This window comes from Carcharhinus amblyrhynchos, chromosome 2, assembly GCF_965287045.1.
Source record: "Carcharhinus amblyrhynchos chromosome 2, sCarAmb.v2.hapA, whole genome shotgun sequence".
NCBI lineage: Eukaryota > Metazoa > Chordata > Chondrichthyes > Carcharhiniformes > Carcharhinidae > Carcharhinus > Carcharhinus amblyrhynchos.
In genome coordinates, this window is record NC_137325.1 from 97,621,287 (window position 1) to 97,642,497 (window position 21,211).

At 42.1% G+C, this 21,211-nt stretch overlaps 1 protein-coding gene across 1 annotated transcript in view; it reads right to left on the bottom strand.

Annotated features, from left to right (window-relative positions):
* Positions 1-359: 359 nt before the first annotated feature.
* The window catches only part of LOC145361306 (raftlin-like), a 110,972-nt gene continuing 90,120 nt past the window's right edge, over positions 360-21,211 (bottom strand). The window contains exons 8-10 of the mRNA XM_080216962.1: positions 8,607-8,710; positions 3,716-3,797; positions 360-1,346 (exon numbers count right to left, since the gene is read on the bottom strand). Coding sequence (XP_080073088.1) covers positions 717-1,346; positions 3,716-3,797; positions 8,607-8,710 — 816 coding nt within the window. The 3' untranslated portion in view covers positions 360-716. The remainder of the gene's footprint in view (positions 1,347-3,715; positions 3,798-8,606; positions 8,711-21,211) is intronic.

The window sequence follows — 21,211 nt, forward strand, 5'->3', positions numbered from 1 at the left end:
TTCAGCAGTACTTCACCCTGGTGACTGATTTCATTGTTAGAATAACCAGTGAGAGTGCAAGGTTATTCCATAATAGAGTATTATAGCTGACCACAATACCCACATGTGATTGGTAGCCAGGGCCATGGATAGCAACTCAGCCCAGTGTTCTGAGGTTTTGTAACATTATCTCTAACTTTCAGGTCAATTAACTCAGCACAAAAACTGAATCTTGAACCTTGCGAGCATTATAGCTTAACACCATAAAAATATTCAAACACAAAGCTTGAAATGCAAACATAGAAATTGCCTTCTCAGCTGGAAGAATCATTTCTTCACTGGTTGGAAAACAAGATTAAATGATGGCAGAACACACACAATCTTGTTAAAAAAAGGGAATAAACAGAAGACATTTATTTTTGTATAAAAAATGTTGTATTTCATGTTACATTAATTCAAAGAAGGTTACCATCTTACCCGAAACACAAAAAGTATTTTATCACCAGCACATTTCTACATATTAGTATTTTTTTACTGTTAGCAAATCATACCATCAGCTGTAGTATCACAATTTTTTTAAAAAAATGCCAGCGTACATTTGTATTTGGTTCTATTGCACAGAAAGCAAAGGTTGTAATTGTGAGTTCATGCACTATGCGTGGCACAATACTGACATTAAAAAGTATATTAAAACATGGCCAGCAAGAGTACTCCACAGGACAAAATACGTAATCATTTCAAACTGGAATTTCACTTTCTTCAGGCGCTGCACCATCACCATCCTGTCCAGCGATGACACCTTCCCTTTTCTCAGGTACAAAATTGGCTACTTCTGGGATGGGCCCACCTGTCTCCTCCGGGGCCTCAGCTACTGGCATGCTGCTCAGCTGCTGACTGGTAACAGCCTGCTCACCATTTTCTGGAGCGACACTTTCTGTTTGGCTGGCCTCTTCCTCTTTTTTACTAATTGTGCCATTTTGACATTTATCATCATGTGTGACCTGTTCATCTTCCTTATCCTCTTTTTCACAAATATCATTGTTGCCACTGGCCTCACTGATGATACTTTCTGAAGCAGTACTCCCGCCCACTTCTGCACATTTCCTGATTTCAGCATTTGTCTCACAAACGGAGTCTTGTACTGATTCAGCTGCAGGGACACTTTCCTTTTCTTTTCCTTCCTTTTTCGAGGAAATTCCATTTTCAGCATTTTCTTTGTCACCATTCTTCGCAACGGTTTGTTCCTGTTTTGCTTTTTCATCGGAATCTCCTGTAGAGCTCTTCACTTGAGCAGCCCCTTTGCCATTTTTATCTTTTAGGCAAATTTTGTCTTGCTTGCTTAGTTTGTCATCTTTTGTTGATCTTTTCTGGAGGCAAGGGAAAGAAAGCATTCAATTAATGCCAGCATTGTCTGCAGTTTTAATTCCAAGCGACATTTATGATCTTTGTTTTTCAATGTGCAAAGGTAGCGTTTCTTTCAAATGGCCATTGTTAGGAATGTTTAACTGCCTAAAGTTAGCAAACCCAAGCAATTTGAACATAAACCCTTTCAACGTTTCTGAACAGTACACAGCATTGCATGCTCAATTTAGCTTTAATAATACTGCAACCCAGGCAGCTTCAGCAGAATAATCACAAAGTCCTTTAGGAAACTACAGCATTTGCTCCAGTAAATAAACCTAGTGCTTTGCATTTGACCTAATTTGTTTTCTCATTTCTTTTTACTGCAAGAGAATTGATTAAAATGCTGTTTCTTTCATGTTCTACTGAGGGTTTGGTGAAATGTCCATGGATTACTCTGGTCCTATGAGTTTGAGCAGTAAAGCACTCATCCTTCTGAAAGGGGAGGAGGTTCAAATCTATCACACATTGTTCCTCTTTTGAATAACATTACCATAAAATTGATCCTAATGTCAGAATTATTTGCCTAACCTCTCAAAAGTGGATCAAAGCTATAATTAGAAGTTCCAGCGAGAGATTGAAACTTTTTAGAAAGATCTCCACTGTGCATTAGTAATAGCACAATCAGAAATATTAACAGCATAATTGGGCAGCACGGTAGCACAGTGGTTAGCACAGCTACCTCACAGCTCCAGGGACCCGAGTTCAATTACTGGCTTGCGTCACTGTCTGAATGGAGTTTGCACGTTCTCCCCATGTAAGCCTGGGTTTCCTCTAGGTGCTCCAATTTCCTCCCACAGTTGAAGATGTGTGGGTTAGGTAAATTGGCCATGCTAAATTGCCCCTTAGTGTCAGGGGGGCTAGCTAGGGTAAATGCATGGGGTTGTGGGGATAAGGTCTGGGTGGGATTGTGGTCAGTACAGACTCGATGGCCAAATGGTCTCCTTCTGTATAGTAGGGATCTATGATCAATCACAAAGTGTGCACTTGGAAATGGCAACCTGGAGAACTCTTTCTTGCAAATGATCAATATGTGATAACAGTTAGCAAACTTCAAAAATCACAAACCTATTCTGCACCAGTACCTGAGATTATTTTACTCCATGTAGCAAAATAAGTGAACACAAATATAAAGTAGGGAACATTGCTCATTTTAATGAGAATGCTGTCGTGAGTGTGAATCAAATGGAATTAAACATAACTTACAGAATCCTTTCTACTAAAGATAACATTCTTTTCCTGTTTTAACTATTTCAGTTCATCCCGACCCCTCATGAGTTAATGCTAGCACCCAACTTTTAGCCAGCTCCCTCAATGCTACCATTTTTCCTTTCCATTGTAGACTTCTGTTGACCCTCACACTCTCCACACATTCTGTAGTTGATGGAAGTTATTATGAGGCTTCATGCCTACAGAATGAAATAATAAATAATAAAATTGTATGATTGGGGAAGGAGTTATAGTTGAACGGTGAAGTGAATAATCCATTCAGCTTCAGCTAATATAGTGCGAATGGTTGTGATGCCACCAGGAATGGATCTCTCAGGGCAGGTACTTAATACCTTGGTGATGATCTGACTTGGAGTCATAGAGGTTTACAGCATGGAAACAGGCTCTTCGGCCCAACTTATCCATGCCACCCAATTTTTACCACTAAGCTAGTTCCAGTTGCCCACATTTGGCCCCATATCCCACTATATCCATCTTATGTAACTATCTAAATGCTTTTTAAAAGACAAAATTGTGTCTGCAAAAAGACAAAATTGTGTCTGCAGTTGTGGATGGCCACAGTCACATTTTGAGCTGTTCCTCTTACAAATGTCCACATCTCTACTACCCCATTGTCAAGCAGTGGGTTGTCCAGATTTTCCATTTGGGCCAGTTGCTGGGTCAGTTCCCAGAATTCAATGACTTCCATTAACAACAATGCTCAGGTACAAGATTCACCATCTTTATTGAAGGCGGTTTTGAAAAGGATTGATCAGTGCCAAAAGCTGGGAGCAGTGTCATTCAATTCAAGTAGATGTATGATGGCAGCACTTTCAGCAGAGGGTTGATGAAAAGATCACATAGTTTTGCTATGATGTCATCATGCTGCTGTAACAGCTCCACTCCTGGTAATGAAGACGGTGACCCTTTAAATGTAACCCTTTTATGGACCCACTTCAACAATTCAATTGTGTTGAACTTGAATGGGTTAAGAACCATGCTGGGCAAACAGGTTTAGATTGATCGTTTAAAATAGTCTAACGCAGAATGATATAGCTGTGCAAATCGTTTGTGAAGTTACACTTGCTACCAAGAAAAACAAAGAGAAGAATGTAAAAGCATTTACCTTTGACTCTTTCTTCTTTTCTTTGTGGGATAGTGAGGGTCTCTGGAGGAAGACAATCTGTTTAGTAGCAAGGTTCCCTTCACTAAAAAACACACCACACCAAGAAGATTAGATATCAGTCTTTCCTATTTCTTACCTTTTACAAATTCTAATCAAACCTACTTTTGAATACAGTATTCTAAGGCCCTCTGTCATCAGTTTCAATACATGTAAGTCCCTGAAATATTCTACACTCTACATATTCTTTGTAAATGCAAAGCTCAAATCGGTTATGCAAATGCAGATAGAGCTCATCTCACATATAACATTTCCTCTCTACCTGCTCCCCTCACCTCTATTCCCAAAGTGACCTGGTAGAAGGTAATATCAGATCCAGGGTAACAATAATAATAGCCCAAAATATCTATGAAGGGAGAGGGCCTACCCACCCCAGTTTGGCTTTCACTCCATTATCTATTTCGGTCTACAGCGCTCCAGCTCTTGACATTGGTGGGTTCTTCTGCTGCCTTTAGCATTGATGCAACAGGGACTCCTTTGCAGAGTGATTGATATTGACTAGGACCAACTTAGCAGTGGAAGTCCCACCATACAAGAGCAATGAATCCCAAAAGCAGTGGTGTCAGAGGACCCATTGCAATAGTCCCACCGTGCCTAAACACCACAGCTTACATATATATTATGCACAGGTTAAGGGCAGGAATGGACCACTCGGCTTCTCGAGCCTGCTCCTCCGTTCGATAAGATCATGGCAGATTTGATATTACCTCAAATCCACATTCCCGCCTACCACCCCACCACAATTCACCCCCTTGCTTATCAATAATCTACCTACCTCTGCCTTAAAAATATTCCACTTCCTTTTGTGGAAGAGAGTTCCAAAGAGTCATGACCCTCTGAGAGAAACAAATTTCCTCATCTCTGTCTTAAATGGATGACCCCTTATTTTTAAACAGCGACTCCTCGTTTGAGATTCTCCCACAAGAGGAAACAATCGCTCCAAATCCACCCTGTCAGGGCCTCTCAGGATCTTACATTCGATAAACATTTATTGTATTTCCTTCATTACGATACACTCCATTAAAAGTATGATAATTGTGTTCTGTAATTTTCAGTGGAGGGAGATGAGAATGTGGCAACATAATCAAAAATAATTCTGGTAAAACATTACAGCACAAAATTCAACAAACAAAATAACATGATAAGATTTTCACTTTTAATGAAGGTGGAAGTTGGTCAGTAGTGTATTAGCACCAGGCATACCGAAAAATGAGGTGCCACCCTGATGAAGCTACAACTTGTGTGCTGAACAGTGGAAGCAGCATGCAAAAAGCAGAGCTAAGTGATCCCACAAAATAACAAACCAGATCAAAGTTCTCTAAACTCACCACATCGCGTCATGAATGGTGACGGACAATTAAACAACTAACCTCAACTATCCACACCCTCAATGATGGGGGAGCCTAACACAACAGTGCAAACGACAAGAAGCATTTGCAATAATCTTCAACCAGAAATGCCAAGTGGATAGTCCATCTTAGCCTTTAGAGTTTGCCAGCATGACAGATGCCAGTTTCCAGCCAATTTGATTCACTCCACATGATACCAAGAAATGGTTGAAAGTATCGGATATTGCAAAGGCTAAGGGCCCTGACAACACTTCGGCTGTGATACTGAAAACATGTGCTCCAGAACTTGCCGTGTCCCCAGCCAAGCTGTTCTAGTGCAGCCACAACATCAGCATCTACCTATCAATGTGGAAAATTGACTGCGTATATCCTGTCCACAGAAAACAGGACAAATCCAACCTGGTCCTTTATCACCTCATCAGTCTACTGTCAATCATTGGCAAAATGATGGAAAGTGTTATGGACAATGCTATCAAACGGCACTTGAACTAACCAATGTCTGGCTCACTAATGCTCAATTTGGTTACCACCTAGATAATTCAGTTCCTGGCCTCATTACTGCCAAACATGAAAAAAGCAACTAAACTCAAGAGGTGAGGCAGCATTTGACCAAATGTGGCATGAGTGCCATGATGTCTCAGGCCTTAACGCTAATGTTTACATCCATCAAGAGATTGTCCACCTGTATGGAGTATCAAAGGCATTAGGGTGGCTGACGGCACGCCTACACTGACCAATGATCTGCCCATCCTGACAATGGTCTGCAAACTCAGTCTCGCTCCCTGAAGCACGATTATTGAAAACCTTGCCTTGGCCAGTCTGAGCCTTACTGACATGAAGCAAAGTCCTCTCAGCTCTTGGCTAGCAAGGAAATCTGGGTGGGCCATGAGAGGGAAGATAGGGAAGGGGGCAGATGTAAAGAAACAATGCTTGCTCACTTGTGTTGTGTGGCTCACCATGTGCTAACCAACCACCGGTTTGGAGGATTCTACTGAAGTGTGTCTAACAGAACTGGTGGAGGCAGAACATGAGTCATGTGACAGCGGATTCTCAGAGTGAGTGAATAACCTTCGTCCTTTTCCAGCACTGGCTCCTGAGGAACACTCATAGGGCTCCTGACATCAAATCAACATGACTGAGGTGTTGTGCATCACGTTATGTGACATCTAATTCTGCCACTATGAAGCTGGGAGGTTTCAATCTCCCCATCATCATGTATGCCAAAATATGGTTCATCTCAATCGCTTCCTCCTCCACTGCTGTGAAGTTGGCGATGGCTGATGGGTCAGCTCTACTTTTCTGTCTGTCTCCGCTGTTCTGTTCTCGATTCTCCTCCACAGAGAAATAAAAGAGAATCATGAGTGTGAATTTGTGGAATGTTTTGAGAGGATGGAAGGACAACATCTGTGAAGGTTCACAATGGATTGGTGATGGATTGGTATCATGTTGCAATATAAGAGTGAGTGGTAGCTGGTCAGATGGGGTTGCGAGGCAATGAGGAGAAGCCTCAAGAGAGACACATGGGTGCACCAGCAAGCTGCGCTGGTTTGAGGAATGATGTACAGGAGAAGGCAGAGTGAAGGGATTTGCACTGGAATGTGGAAACTAGTTACCTTTTGCTGCCCTGATGTGGTCATTCAATCTCTTGCAGCACTGTATCCAGAAGCAAGGCACCACTCTCCTGCTGCTGATCTCCTCTACCACTTCCAATATGATAGCTTGTTCACTGTGGTGCCCTTTTTCCACCAGTTCATAGGGAAAATGACCTTCCTGCTGGCCCTTACTGTAACCCAAGGCACTAGTGAGCAATGTGGCACAGCCCCTAGGTTCTAACCAGTAGCTTATCTGTCCTATCAATTCCGTTAATATCTTTATAACTCTTAATCAAATTACCCGTAGCTTTCTAAATTGCAAGGGATATGATCCTTGTTTGTGGGTCCTCCTAATTTAATCCTTGGAGTCCAGGCATCATTCTGGTAAATTACACTGTTCCCTCTCCGAGGTCAATATATGTTTCCTAAGGTTTGGTGTCCTAAACTGCTCACCTTTCTCCAAGTATAGTCTAAGCAGGATTATATATAACCCTATCTAGGTGTGTTTTAACCAAGATTTTGTACAGCTGTGGTTTGATACAACCATCTGCTGCATATTGTTGTGGTGATTTGGAAGGAGTTAATACATAAAGATTTATCATATTGTGACCTTGACTGCCTCTGACTGACAACCCATGGTGGAGATTGCCTGCGGGTGGATTTGCAGCCAGGATAACCTGCCTCCTTAAACATCAACCTCCGGCAACAGTTCTCTTCAAGACAGTCTTAGGTAGGTACAGCTGGATCTGTAAATCTTTCTAGAAAATTAATACACGCTGATTAAATGCACTTCCTTGGCTTTCCTTATTTCAGCTTCCTCTTACACACCCAGAGAAGCAAAAAGGAGAGATACGCACTGGAGTAATTTTATCTACTTTTGCTTTAGCAACCAATATTCCTGTTAGAAATCACTTCCTAGACAAAGCCTGAACATGACCATGACATCAATATTTCTGAGAGTATATTCAATGATATCATAAGAACATAAGAACATAAGAAATAGGAGCAGGAGTAGGCCATCTGGCCCTTCGAGCCTGCCCCGCCATTCAATAAGATCATGGCTGATCTGTCGTGGCTCAGTTCCACATTCCCGCCCTCTCCCCATAACCCTTAATCCCCTCTCTTATCAAAAACCCATCAACCCGCTTCTTAAAAATATTTAGCGAGGCAGCCTCCACCACTTCAACGGGCAGAGAATTCCAGAGATTCACCACCCTTTGAGTGAAGAAGTTCCTCCTCAACTCCGTTCTGAACCGCCCCCCCTTTATCTTGAGGCTGTGCCCCCTAGTCCTACTGTCTTTTTTGAGCGGGAAGAGTCTTTCCACCTCTATCCTATCCATCCCATTCATCATCTTATACGTCTCAATGAGATCTCCCCTCATTCTTCTAAACTCTAACGAGTACAAGCCCAGTTTATTCAGCCTCTCCTCATAGCTCAACCCCCTCAACTCCGGTATCAGCCTAGTAAACCTCCTCTGCACTCCCTCCAAGGCCAAAATATCCTTGCGCAGGTGCGGCGCCCAAAACTGCACACAGTACTCCAGCTGCGGCCTCACCAATGCCCTATACAGCTGCAGCAAGACCTCCCTACTTTTATATTCAATCCCCCTCGCTATGAAGGCCAGCATCCCATTCGCCTTCCTGACCACCTGCTGCACCTGCAGCATCATGCTGCACAGATGAGAATTGTGCTGGGTCTTTCCATCTGAGGACCAATGAATTGAATAGTAAAATAGCTCCCTGAAAAGCTCCACGACAGAGTAATTAACACAAGCAAAAGTGCAAATAGAATTTGTGAAGCAGTGTAGCCAAACAAAACAGATTCTCACCCACTTCTGCGGTCCTTGAACACCTATTCAAGTTAAGGTTTCTGTTGACATAAAATGTTCTTACCTGTCCCTCTTTACAATCGGAGTAGGAAGCACACAGGTTAACTGCCAGCCGTATGCAGCCAGAGAATTCAGCAAGGGAACATAATCAGTTTTCACCTCAACTCCCTAAAGAGAGAAATAAAAAGGAAGCTGTTAATGATAATCATGTTAACTTAGGGCATTGATGACAATCTCATTTCATATTAAAATGTTGCTTCAATGTCTGTTCCTTTCATCATTATTAGTGCTGGCTGCTTGTTGTCAAGTTTTTTTTTGCTTCCAGCAAGTGGTGGGATACAGGTTCAATCTCCCATTCTGCTGAGCTGTCATTCTGAATTATATTACTGCGAGTAGCACAATGCTGGAGCAAAGTCACTGCTCCAGGACTGGAGGGAAAATTAGATTGAGTGTAATTGCTGGGGCTGGTTTGGTTCAGCTCCTAGTGGTTAGCTCAGAGTAAAATAGACTGAGATCTTGGGGCGGGAGGTGGGTAGCTTCAGTCTCTGTCACGTTTAGCTGCAGACTAACTACGCTTAGGGACACTGAGTCCTCAAAACTATGGATGTAAGATTCTTCTTGTTGAATAACCTTAAAGAAAGGTCAACATGCGTACTAAATAGAATGGGTGGAATTTTCTGGCTGTTCCGTTCAGTGGGATCCTCTGGTTCCACTCACGTCCCCACCCCTCCCCCACACCCCCACCATTGGTTCCCTAGCAGTGCAGGTGGCACGACTGGAAAATCCTGCTGCTGGCCAATAGTGTGCCATCTCTGCCGCTACGAAGCACAGCACCAGGTTGTGGGGGGTGTGGTGGGGGGGGAGGGTGGAAAATTCGAGCCGATTTTACATTTACATTCAAAGTATGGGATTTTCCAGCCCTTCCTGCCAGTAGGGTCTTTCAGTCCTGCTGAAGATGACTGCCCCACCCCCATCACCACCTCCTCCGCCCCCTGGCTGGTTCCCCAGTGACGGGATGGTGAGCCATTTCAAACACTGTAGTCAGCAGGACGGAGGATCCAGCAAGCGATCAATGAAGGCGCTGCCTCTCTGTCACTGGAAAGCACACCGTGAGGTGAGGTGGGGGGAAGGGGAGGAGAGGGACGGCGCAGGCAGAAAATTCCAGCCAAACTCATTCTTTTGTTAAAATTTTCAATAAGAGGAACTTTAATCTCTTAAAGAATGTAAACCACCACACATATATTACAGCCTTAAAGATTTAATTATGTTAGTCTTAAATTGTCATTATTTCCACCTCACTCCTATTTAATAACTTTGTTCTTTTAAATGTTTCTCACAAAAAGTATAGCACTTATCCTCTAACTTTGAGATGCCCCCTCATTCAAATAAACTTGCGATTGAAACAGAGCTTCAGTACTTCAGGGAATTTTTATATTCTTAAATTTTCCAATGATTGAAAATGAATATATTTAATACTAAGCACTTTTCCATCTGTCTAAAAGTCAAAAAAATGTATTATAGAATTCAATTCCTACAAAATAAACTTTTACTTCTTAAAAATTAGATACGGATAATATTTTATCCCAGTATTTTGTTTGAATAACGACAGATAGAGACACTATTGCAAGGCTGGGTTAACCTGATTGGAGCTTGAGGATAGTGTCTCTACCTGTCGTAAGTACCGAATGCTGCTCATGTTGTATCTTCATCAAAATACTGCATTTGTCTTAATTCACACTACTTCTTGAGATGCAATGGACATCACGGGGGCGATTGTCCCAAAAACATCAAATTCACATAAAAATTGGAGTAAATCCCATAGGATTTTTCGGTGAGAGTTTCAAAATGAATCTCCACACTCTGTGCACTGCACTGTATCTCATCGTGAATCAAGCTGAAATTCCATGGGCAATGCTGCCTCTCTGACTCCTCCATGGCCAGCCCAGCATCCCCTTCATTGCTGGCCCCCCAACCTCCCCACAGCCCGTTCACAGACCCCCTGGATGTGCCCTGTCCAGCCTCGCCCAAACCCCCCCCCTCCCAATGGCCTGACTCAATCTCACTCCCAACCTTCCGCAGCCCCGATCTCCCAATATGCCCCCCGCTCTGGCAGGCCCAACCCTACAGTCCCGAACCCTCCCCTACAGCCCTGATGTCTCCCAGAGGCTGAGCCCCCCGTCCCCCTCCAACCTGATGCCCAGTTCTGATAGCTGACCACCCTCCTTCTGTCACTCAGCTCGAATGCAGAATGGCAGTGGGACCCCCGCCCCCCAATCGCGTCTCAGAGACCCTGCCCCATTAGTCTCCACCCCCATTAGGCCACAACCCCTTGCCCTGTACCCACTGGACAGTGCCAAGATGCCCCCGGGCATTGGCACTTTGCCCCTTGGACAGTGTCAGGGGGCCCAGGCTGGCACTGCTGGATTGGCAATGTCCAGGGGAACACCCCACTGGCACCCAACTTTCTGGGGGGGGCTTTGATACCCTTTCTTTCACTCCAGCAGGATTGGTCCACCAGCTCCCGCAAGTGGGAACCTATAGTAAACCCCGCTGGAGTGAACCAGTCTTGGCAGAGGCGGGGAGAGAGACGCTAGTGGACCTGGAGATTTCAGTTCTGTCCAGGTCCACTAATGCTATTTAAATGAGATTTAAATTGAAATTAGCATAAATTATGCAGCTCCAGGCTGATTTCTGGAGCAGAACTGATGGCACCAGAAATCCAGCTGCCAGAGACATTTGGAGGGTGTGGCAGGAAGCCTGCAAAACACCTCCACTTGGGTCTCCTGGCCTGCTGTGCTACAAAAGCAGCACAGTGGGAAAGGAGAATTGCCCCATTATGGTATTATTTCTACACATATTAATTCCTACTTCCAATGCAGGGAGCAAGAATAGGTCATGTTGTTGCTTCAAATAATAGATTATGATGGCACTTTAAGAATCAGACTTCTGGCATCATATTTTCTAAATATTTTACTTCAATCTTGATGGGGAAGAGTTGAAGCTTTACACATCAGATCACATACGAGCCCTATCTTAGTGTTGACAGCTCAGATCAAATTCATGGAATAGCGGATCCTGCAAAAATTCATTTTGAATCTTTTTTTGAATGACATTTGGGAAAATTAGTGACCAAATCTTCCATCCTCATTATTGGCTGACATTTTCCAGTGCCACTGAAAGTGAATGGAGTTTCGGCTGGAATGCCAAATTTTTCATACTCATTCGCTACAAAGAACAAGGAGAACAAAGAAAAGTACAGCATAGGGACAGGCCCTTCAATCCTCCAAGCCTGTGTCGATCATGATGCCTGCCTAAACTAAAACCATATGCACTTACAGAGTCTGTATCTTCCATTCCCATCCTATTCATATATTTGTCTAGATGCCCCTTAAATGCTGCTATTGTATCTGCTCCCAACATTTTCCCAGGCAGTGTGTTCCAGACATTCACAGACTCTGTAAAAGACTAGCCTCTCACATCTCCTCTAAACTCTTCCCCATGCACCTAAAGCCCATGTCCCCTAGTACCTAACTTTTCTACCCTAGGAAAGAATGTCTGACTATTCAATCTGTCCATGCCACCCACAATCTTGTAAAACTCTATCAGGTCACTCCTCAACCTCTGTCGTTCCAGTGACAGCAAATCATGTTTATCCAACCTCTCCTCATAGCTAGTACCCTCCAGATCACGCAACATCCTGGTAAACCTCTTCTGTATTCTCTTCAAAGCCTCCACATCCTTCTGATAGTGGACGCTTTGGAGAGGGTACAGATGAGACCTGTAACGATGCTGTGCCTTTAACAAATGCATTTGACTCATGTTTCTGTTTTAACAGTTTATTTTAACTGGGGCTGCTGGATCTACATTCAGCATACTCTATAGTTACTGCAGCAGCATAATTGCTCCTTATTGCTAGAATGTTTGTTTTAATCCGAACTAATGCTGTTCTGTTGATTTTAGTGATTTCTCCTGGGTTGATTGACAGTAATATCAGGTGACTCAGTAGAACTAGGCTTACACAGAGAACTCAAGCTTAGATGCCTCTTGGAAGCTAGAGAGAGAAGTAGCTCTTTCTTTCTCTAAAGTCTAGAGACTGGGATCAGCCAGAGGCAAGGTTTATTTCTCTAAAGTTCTATTGTTTGAGAATCTGTCTGGTGTTAAAAGGCTGGAAATCTAATATCCATGTAAATATAGCTGCTTTTGGTGCTAACTGGTTCTGAAGAAGGGTTTTTTATCAAAGGGAATATTGCTAAATTGGAAAGATAGAGATGGATAGCTATTAAGAAACAAAGAAACATAGAAAATAGAAGCAGGAGTAGGCCATTCGACCCTTTGAGCCTGGTCCACCATTCATTATGATCATGACCGATCATGGAAGTCAATATCCTGATCTTCCCTTCCCCCCCGTATTGTTTGATCCCTTTAGCCCCAACAGCTATATCTAATTTATTCTTGAAATCAGACAACGTTTTGGCCTCAACTACATTTGGTGGTAGTAAATTCCACACATTCACCACTTGCTGGGTAAAGAAATTTCTCCTATACTTTGTCACGCTTGAGTATTTTAGTTGGTAAACGTTACGCTATACTTATCATATTCTAACTGTGTCCTCAAATGAAGTTTGTTTTGGTAAAAACTTCCTTGTGGGTCAATTGAATCATACCTAGAGCGAAACAACTTATGCTCACTTGAATGCCAAAATAAAAAGAAAAAGTTGGGGTCTAGCTGATTTCATAATACACCTTGGAGTTTCTGATCTGGTCTTTAACAAACCAAAGAATCTCAGCCATTTGGTTAACTACAATCTCATAAACAAACAGCTAGAAATATAACAACATAAAATTTATACCAATCAGATAGTTTACAACGTAGGAAGGGTTCCTGAAACTGCAATGCGGAATTGGACGCAAGGAGCAATTTCCGAAATATTGAATCAATCCTACAAGCTTCCACACACAAATAGCAAAGTAAAAACTTCAACTATCCACTCACCATACAAACTGACCCAGTTCATGTCCTTTACATGACTCATTGCCAGAAGATCTAAGGTAATATTATGTCTCGGCTTGCAGCAACTTCGGTCAAGACTCAGTAAAAATAATGTGTTTTAGTAAATGCATCATTTAAAAATGCACCTTGGGGATTTGCACAGATGTGATTTAAAGCACTGGAATATAATGTGTAATTTTAATGTGTTATTTTAATGATTCATGCAAACCTGTTCAAAAATTCACCATGTTTTTGGTTCACTGTGGATTTTGATAAATTTTAGCACAATGGGGGAGCAATAAAGTACCAGAACTACAAACCTTACACTAGGTACCAGCCAATATAATTAACTACAGTCACGGAAAGCAGTTCAGAATGGCTCAAAAAGAACATCTGGGAGGCAGAATCTATTCTCCAAACTTGATATATTACTTTCCTTTAATAACTATTGTGTTAGTCCTGTTAAGTTCACTGAAATTGTTCACAGACTCAACTAATCAGGCTTGAATTTTGTGCTGCTGATCAGCTAAGCATGTCCCAATGGCAATGAGGCCCCATTACTCTGTGGCTTAGGCCTCATTTGACTCTGGTTGGCAAATGTTTCTGAGCAACAGCAATATTAGCCAGCTAGGGTACTTGCTAAAACTGCATTTACATCCAGGACAAGGAAAGGGAAGGTGAGGCTGACGGGGTTAGGCCTGGTCCGTTTGTTGGTATGATGACACAGTGGTTAGCACTGCTGCCTCACAGTGCCAGGGATCTGAGTTTGATTTCCAACTTCGGTTACTGTCTTTGCAGAGTCTGCACATTCTTCCCTCGTCTGCGTGGGTTTCCTTCGGGTGCTCTGGTTTCCTCCCACAGTCTGAAAGACGTGTTGGTTAGGTGTGTTGGCTATGCTAAATTCTCCTTCAGTGTATCCGAACAGGCACTAAAGTGTGGCGACTAGGGGATTTTCACAGCAAGTTCATTGCAGTGTTAATGTAAGCCTACTTGCGATACTAATAAATAAACTTTAAAATATATTTTGGTGGAGCCTTGTGGAGAAGTACCTTTGCTCTTCTCTGTCCCACAGATAATGTGTGAATCTTTCCTCGTCTAGGATTCTTTAGCTTTAATGTGGGGAAAAGAGGTTGGAGGGTGTACAGCCCAATTCCCTCTATAAATCGTACTTGCGGTTCCATGTGCACCAATTATCATTTTAAATGGATCTACTGCCTAACTGGGGGCGGGGGTTGTCCAGTGACCATAGTCATGAGGCAGAAAGCTTCTGTTTCCACATCACAAATTAGCCCAGAGTTCATTGTGAGTCACAAATGACCTAAAAAAGAGGCTTTACAGAAAGGGCAGGTGAAGATTACGTTGGAGATGGAAAATAATCTCACGCTGCATACCATAATATCACACCAAATGTGAATAACCAAAGTTATGTGTACATCTCAAAACATATCAGTTTGGAGTTTCCTTTGGGATATGCAGCTAATTCCAGTGCACTTCATGCAAAGTCATCACAAAAGGTCGAGGAATTTCAAACGCAAATTACATCCATTGCAAATCAAGATACTTGTGCGGCAGTTTAAAAACCGTCACACTGAAGGATCACCACACCCACAAACTTGACACACTTACAGCCCCGAATAATTACTATGGTGAGTTTCTGCACATTGTGCTCATTTTTTAAATGTATAAGGATGCTAATAAGCACCTTTTAAAAGCTTTTTTTAAAACCTCTTCTGCTTGCTGTACATCAATGAAAGTAGTAAATTGTTCAGTATAATACTTAAAGCGACTTTTCAGTCATTTAAAGTCATGTTACTCACAGATGATGAATGAGAAATTTGTTTAAAAATGATTATTTTATGTAATAAGCCAATTTTCAGCTATATTAATAAAATGGCACATGTATATCTATATATAGAGGTACATATATCTCTTACAAGCAGGAGAGAGGTGGCCCACTTCTTGACTGACCAGACAGATGTGTTTTTAAAAAGAAAACATGGTGGGTGCTGCCACTGTTCAGAATAGGTAAAGAATAGCTTTTCTCATAAGTTTAAAAGAAAGGATAAATGTCTGTTACTCAACACCTAAATTATATTTGCAACCAGACACACTCATACAGACACACACACATATACTCACAAGAAAAGATGATGCACTGAGGTCTTAAAAGTCTAACACTTCTCTGTCAGACTTGCTTCTCCCAACTTGAAGCCTTGAAGCAGGCCTGTGATTCCTTCTTGGTCCACTGAAGAAACAGAGTTTGGATGTTGCTGAAGACAGATTCGTACTGGTTTATTGCTTCCAGTAGCAGGTTTCTTTTGTTTCACTCCAGTCCAGCTGCAGATGGACCTCTGTAGTGAAAACCTGGCTCTTCAGTTAGATAGGTAAAGGCCAGCCTGAATTTTCTGCTTTCTGGTGATGCCAGTCTGGAGCTTTCTCTCCATTTCTGCTCCAAAAATGTGCATTATTGAATGTCCCTGATCAGAAACCTAGTTTGTGGCATGTGACCACAGTATCTGTTTTTCATTGTCCTTTGAAAACTTGGCCATTGTCAAACAATGGGGTCCAGGTTTCACCCTTTGATATAACAATGTGATAGAATAGGGTATTTTCACCCCTATTCTTTGTAATTCGTTTCAAATTTATACTCAAACTCCATGAGTCCATACTGTATGAGCGTTGTAATATCAAGGAATATTTTGTCACTTTTTGAAAGGTTGCATTCAAAAATGCTGCATGATTGCACTGAATCATAGAGGATATTATAGGTATAATACTGTTAAAACTGGTCGCTAGGCAATGTTTCCTAACTTGTCAACTGTCTGAATGAATTTTGTCAAACCCCCAGGTGAGGAGGAATTTGCTGGTTCCTCTTTTTATTCAACACAACTCCCCACCTCTGGTTCATCACAGCAAGGCTAATTTAAAAGAAAACCTTTCCCCTGTGGATATCTTTACCCTGTCCAAATGTATTAACGTATTTAAAGGAGCCAATTTAACCAGCCTTTCTTGAATCAAAGAAAGAGTAAATCTAATAGAACTTGAGAAAATAATGAAGAATGCAACACACACATTCACACACTGTTTGGAAATGGGAAGCTAAAAGTAAGAAAAATATACCAATCGGTGTTTGGCTCGTCTGTAAGGGCAGATGGTATGGTGCAGCATTTAAGTTGGGTATTTCCAGCAGAGCTGACTTTGGTAGATAAGTAGTTGGTTTGAAGGTATTGAATTCTGTAGGGTGGCTGAAAAGCTATTCAGTTTCCTTTAGCTGGGGCTTTTGCTGAGCTTTCTCCAGCAGTAGAGAGAGAGAGAGATCATTTCCTGTCTGCTTGTCATTTTTTCAGTGGTGACTAGCTATGGTTCCTTCTTGTTTCTGAAGTCATACACACACTCTGACACATCAGCACACAGTACACACAAGATATATCTGAATTTCTTTCACCCACGGTTTCCCGTGTATTCTGAAAGGAACGAACGACATATCTCTCACCCCAAAGTCAGATTCCTTTGAATCATTTCCACATTCTGAGTTGGGTTTTGGACGCCATGCAAAATGTCCCTTCTTAGCGTCAAAGAGTTATAGAGCTTTACAGCACGGAAACAGGCCTTTCAGCCAACTTGTCCATGCCATTTTTTTTTAATGACTAAGCTAGTCCTAATTGCCTGCGCTTGGCCCATATCCCTCAATACCCATCTTACTCATGTAACCGTCTAAACACTTTTTAAAAGACAAAATTATACCCGCCTCTACTACTACCTCTGGCGACTTGTTCCAGGCACTAATCATCCTCTATTGAAAAAATTGTCCCTCTGGACCCTTTTGTATCTCGCCCTTCTCACTTTGAACCTATGCCCTCTAGTTTTGGACTCCCCTACCTTTGGGAAAAGATATTGGCTACCTACCTGATCTATGCCCCTCATTATTTGATAGGCCTGTTTAAGATCACCCCAAGCCTTCTATGCCCCAGAGAAAAAAGTCCCATTCTATCCAATCTCTCCTTAAAACTCAAGCCATCAAGTCCCGATAGCATCCTAGTAAAGCTTTTCTGCATTTTTTCTAGTTTAATAATATCCTTTCTATAATAGGCTGACCAGAACTGTACACAGTATTCCAAGTGTGGCCTTACCAATGTCTTGTACAACTTCAACAAGACATCCCAACTCTTGTATTTATATGTTCTGACTACTGCCTTCCCTTTTGGACAGTTCTTGTTGACCTTTCTTACTTTCACCTTTGAAGGTGGCCTTGCGTTTTAAAGCAGTTTCTTCTGTCTCATTCCAAATTCCAGATTTTCAGTTAGAGATTTTGAAAAATCCAATCTCAAAAAAAATAAAGAGCAGGAACTTCACGAAATATGCAAATAGATTCAAAAAGGAAGCCGAACAAATTAAATCACCACGAAAAGGTAGCATAAATTTGCATCTAGATGTTTGATTGAATCCAAAGCAGAAGCACTTGGCCTTCATATTAGCAGTATAACCAGATAGCACCTGACATAAAGCCCAGCACAGTAATAAACCCCTCACTGTCTGCAGTGAAAACTTCCCATGCGCAAGCAGCTGAATCAAGCTAAAACAATTACACAAAGAAGATCAGAATTATAGCATTTCTTTCACATACAAATTCTGAGGACTTGAATTTTGTTTTACTGATGAAGATCCATTATTAGGAAAAGACTCTCATCCCTGTTCTTAAAAAGTAAAATTTACCCCATTTCCCCTATGTTTGCACCTAGGCTGTGTGTTACTAGCTATGGGGATCAGTACAGTTTCATCTAATATTAATGTTTGGACTTGTGCCAGAGTTCGGGGAATTCATGAAGCTGTGTGTTTTGCCTAATGTCTGACAGAGTTATGTCCCAAGAACTTGTTATCAAAAGGAAATGAGGCAAATGTAAGAGAGATCAACCTATACAAGTCTTTCAATGAACATTTGGTCATTGACTCAGATATTTCTGAGAACAGAGGCAAAAATGACAAGGAATTCAACAGAATAACTGTACTAATGAATGTGGATTAGAGAGTTCAAGAGACAATAGTGAATGCTGCACTGCTAAAGTCTTGATAGTTCAGTGTTGCAAACTGGGGGGACTTTTGACACTCAGTTTGGATTCTGCCAGGTTCACCTGGCTCCTGACTTTGTTACAGCCTTGGTTAAAACATGGGCTAAAGAGCTGAACTTCAGAGGTGAAACAAGAGTAACTATCCTTGAGATCAATTCAGTAGTTAACAGAACGTGGCATCAAGGAGCCCAAAACAAAATTGAAGTCAATGGGAATCAGAAGAGCTCCTGACTGATTGGAGTCATACCGAGCACAATGGAAGATGATTGTGTTTTTTTTATTCATTCATGGGACATGGACATTGCTGGCTGGCCAACACTTATTGTTGACCGAGAGCAGTTGAAAGTCAACCACATTGCTCTGGAATCATATGTAGGCCAGACCTGGTAAGGACGGCAGATTTCCTTCCCTAAAGGACATTAATGAGCCATATGGAATTTTCCAACAATTGACAATGATTTTATGGTCTTCAACAAATTCTTAATTCCAGATATTTTTTATTGAATTCAAATTCCACCATCTGCTGCGGTAGGATTCAAACCCAGGTCTCCAGAACATTAGCTGAATTTCTGGATTAATAGTCTAGCGATAATACCACATGACCATCACCTCCTCTGTTTCTCCTGCTGGAGAAAAAAGTCCCAATTCCAGACCTTCCTGCAGGAGTTCTTCAGGATAGTGTTTTAGACCCAGCTGCTTCATCAATGAACTTCCCTCCATTATGAGGTGAGAAGTGGGCATCTTCTATTATCTGCAGATTTGGAGATAATACATTCTGTTCCCCCATCCAAATCTTTAATATAGAATGTGAACAGTTGGGGTCCTAGCACAGATCCCTGCGGAACTCCACTAGTCGCTGCCTGCCAATCAGCAAAGGATCCATTTATGCCAACTCTTTCCTTCCAATTTGCTAACCAGATTTCTATCCTTCTCAAGACATTGCCTGCAATCCATGCAAATAACATTCATTTGCCATACTTCACCCTCACAAACTTAGCACTGCTGTAAACCTCAAATTCACAGCTCACAGCTTACACACACTGCTGCCAATCCAACTCTGACAGCTGGTTCACCAAAACCAACTGCAGCACACTGACTCATACACTTTGCTCTATCTTGCAGGGTAAGATGATGCACAGAGATCTCTGCAGCAACTTACTGGAGAGGAACTGGGGTGCATATTCTAACCCCCAGAGAACAGGCAGTAGATCATAGCTAGCATTGGGGCTGAAAACATCAAAGGTGATGGTATGCTCTGATCTTCTTACACCTCACTTGCCTCTCAACCGCAATCTCTCCTGAATTGAAAGAGGGAGGTGATATAAACATACACCTTTTACTTTTACATAAGAACATAGGAACTGGGAGCAGAAGTAGGCCCCCCTCAAACCTGCTCCACCATTCAATAAGATCACGGCTGATCTTTTCATAGATTCAGTTCCACTTACCCACCTGCTCACCATAACCCTTAATTCCTTTATTGGTCAAAAGCCTTTGCTTTAAAAACATTCAATGAGGCAACCTCAACTGCTTCACTAGGCAGGGAATTCCACAGATTCACAACCCTTTGGATGAAGAAGTTCCTCCTCAACTCAGTCCTAAATCTGCTCCTGCTTACTTTGAGGCTATGCCCCCTAATTCTAGTTTCATCTGCAAATGGAAACAATCTTCCTGCTTCTATCTTATCTATTTCCTTCATAATTTTATATGTTTCTCTAAGATCCCCCCTCATTCCAACGAGTAAAGACCCAGTCAACTCAGTCTCCTCTCATAAGCCAGAATCAACCTAGTGAATCTCCTCTGCACCCTCTCTAGCGCCAGTACATCCTTTCTCAAGTAAGAAGACCAAAGCTGTACACAGTACTCCTGGTGTGGCCTCGCCAGCACCTTACACAGCTGCAACATAACCTCCCTGTTTTTAAATTTCATCCCTCCAGCAATGGCCTTGATGGAATGCATCCCAGGGTACTAAAAGAGACGGTGACACATCGCCTTCTGGTGCCACATTAATTCTGCAGGCCAATGCTCGCTCCTTCCGAATTTCTCCCCCTCCTCAAGTCACAGGTGCATGGGAGCCAGTGACCTCGCCAGCTGGTCTCAACCTCTTAATAACCACCATACTGTTTTTTGGGACACACCTGAATTGTCCTGCACACCAGTCACATCCCAATGAAACAAGATGACCAATTGTGCGTGATCCCATTGAGCACCTGTTTCCTCGTGAGGGTCCGCACTTGATGCTGGGTGGGAACAAATCTCTCAAGATTTACTCTTCCAAAATAAAACTTGCCATCCTCTTTCTGCCAATATCTTCCTTCTTTGGGCTCAGCCTCAAAGATGCCAGTTGCCCTTGGTTATATTGTAAGACTGCAAAGGGAATCACAGTGGAAGTAAATATTGTTCTTGCTGAATTCCTCCGGACTACCAGCAAAGGTTGATGTGACAGTGATCAGGAGTCACAATCATGTCTATTTTCTCCTTCTGAAACTCAGGGTTGCTGAAATCAATTGTATGCCTGTAACTAATTACCATATAACTCAGCGCAGATCAGAAAGCAAACTTGGAATTTTCCCTCTTCCAAAATGATTGCTTTAAGAATTGCTCTTTTAGTTA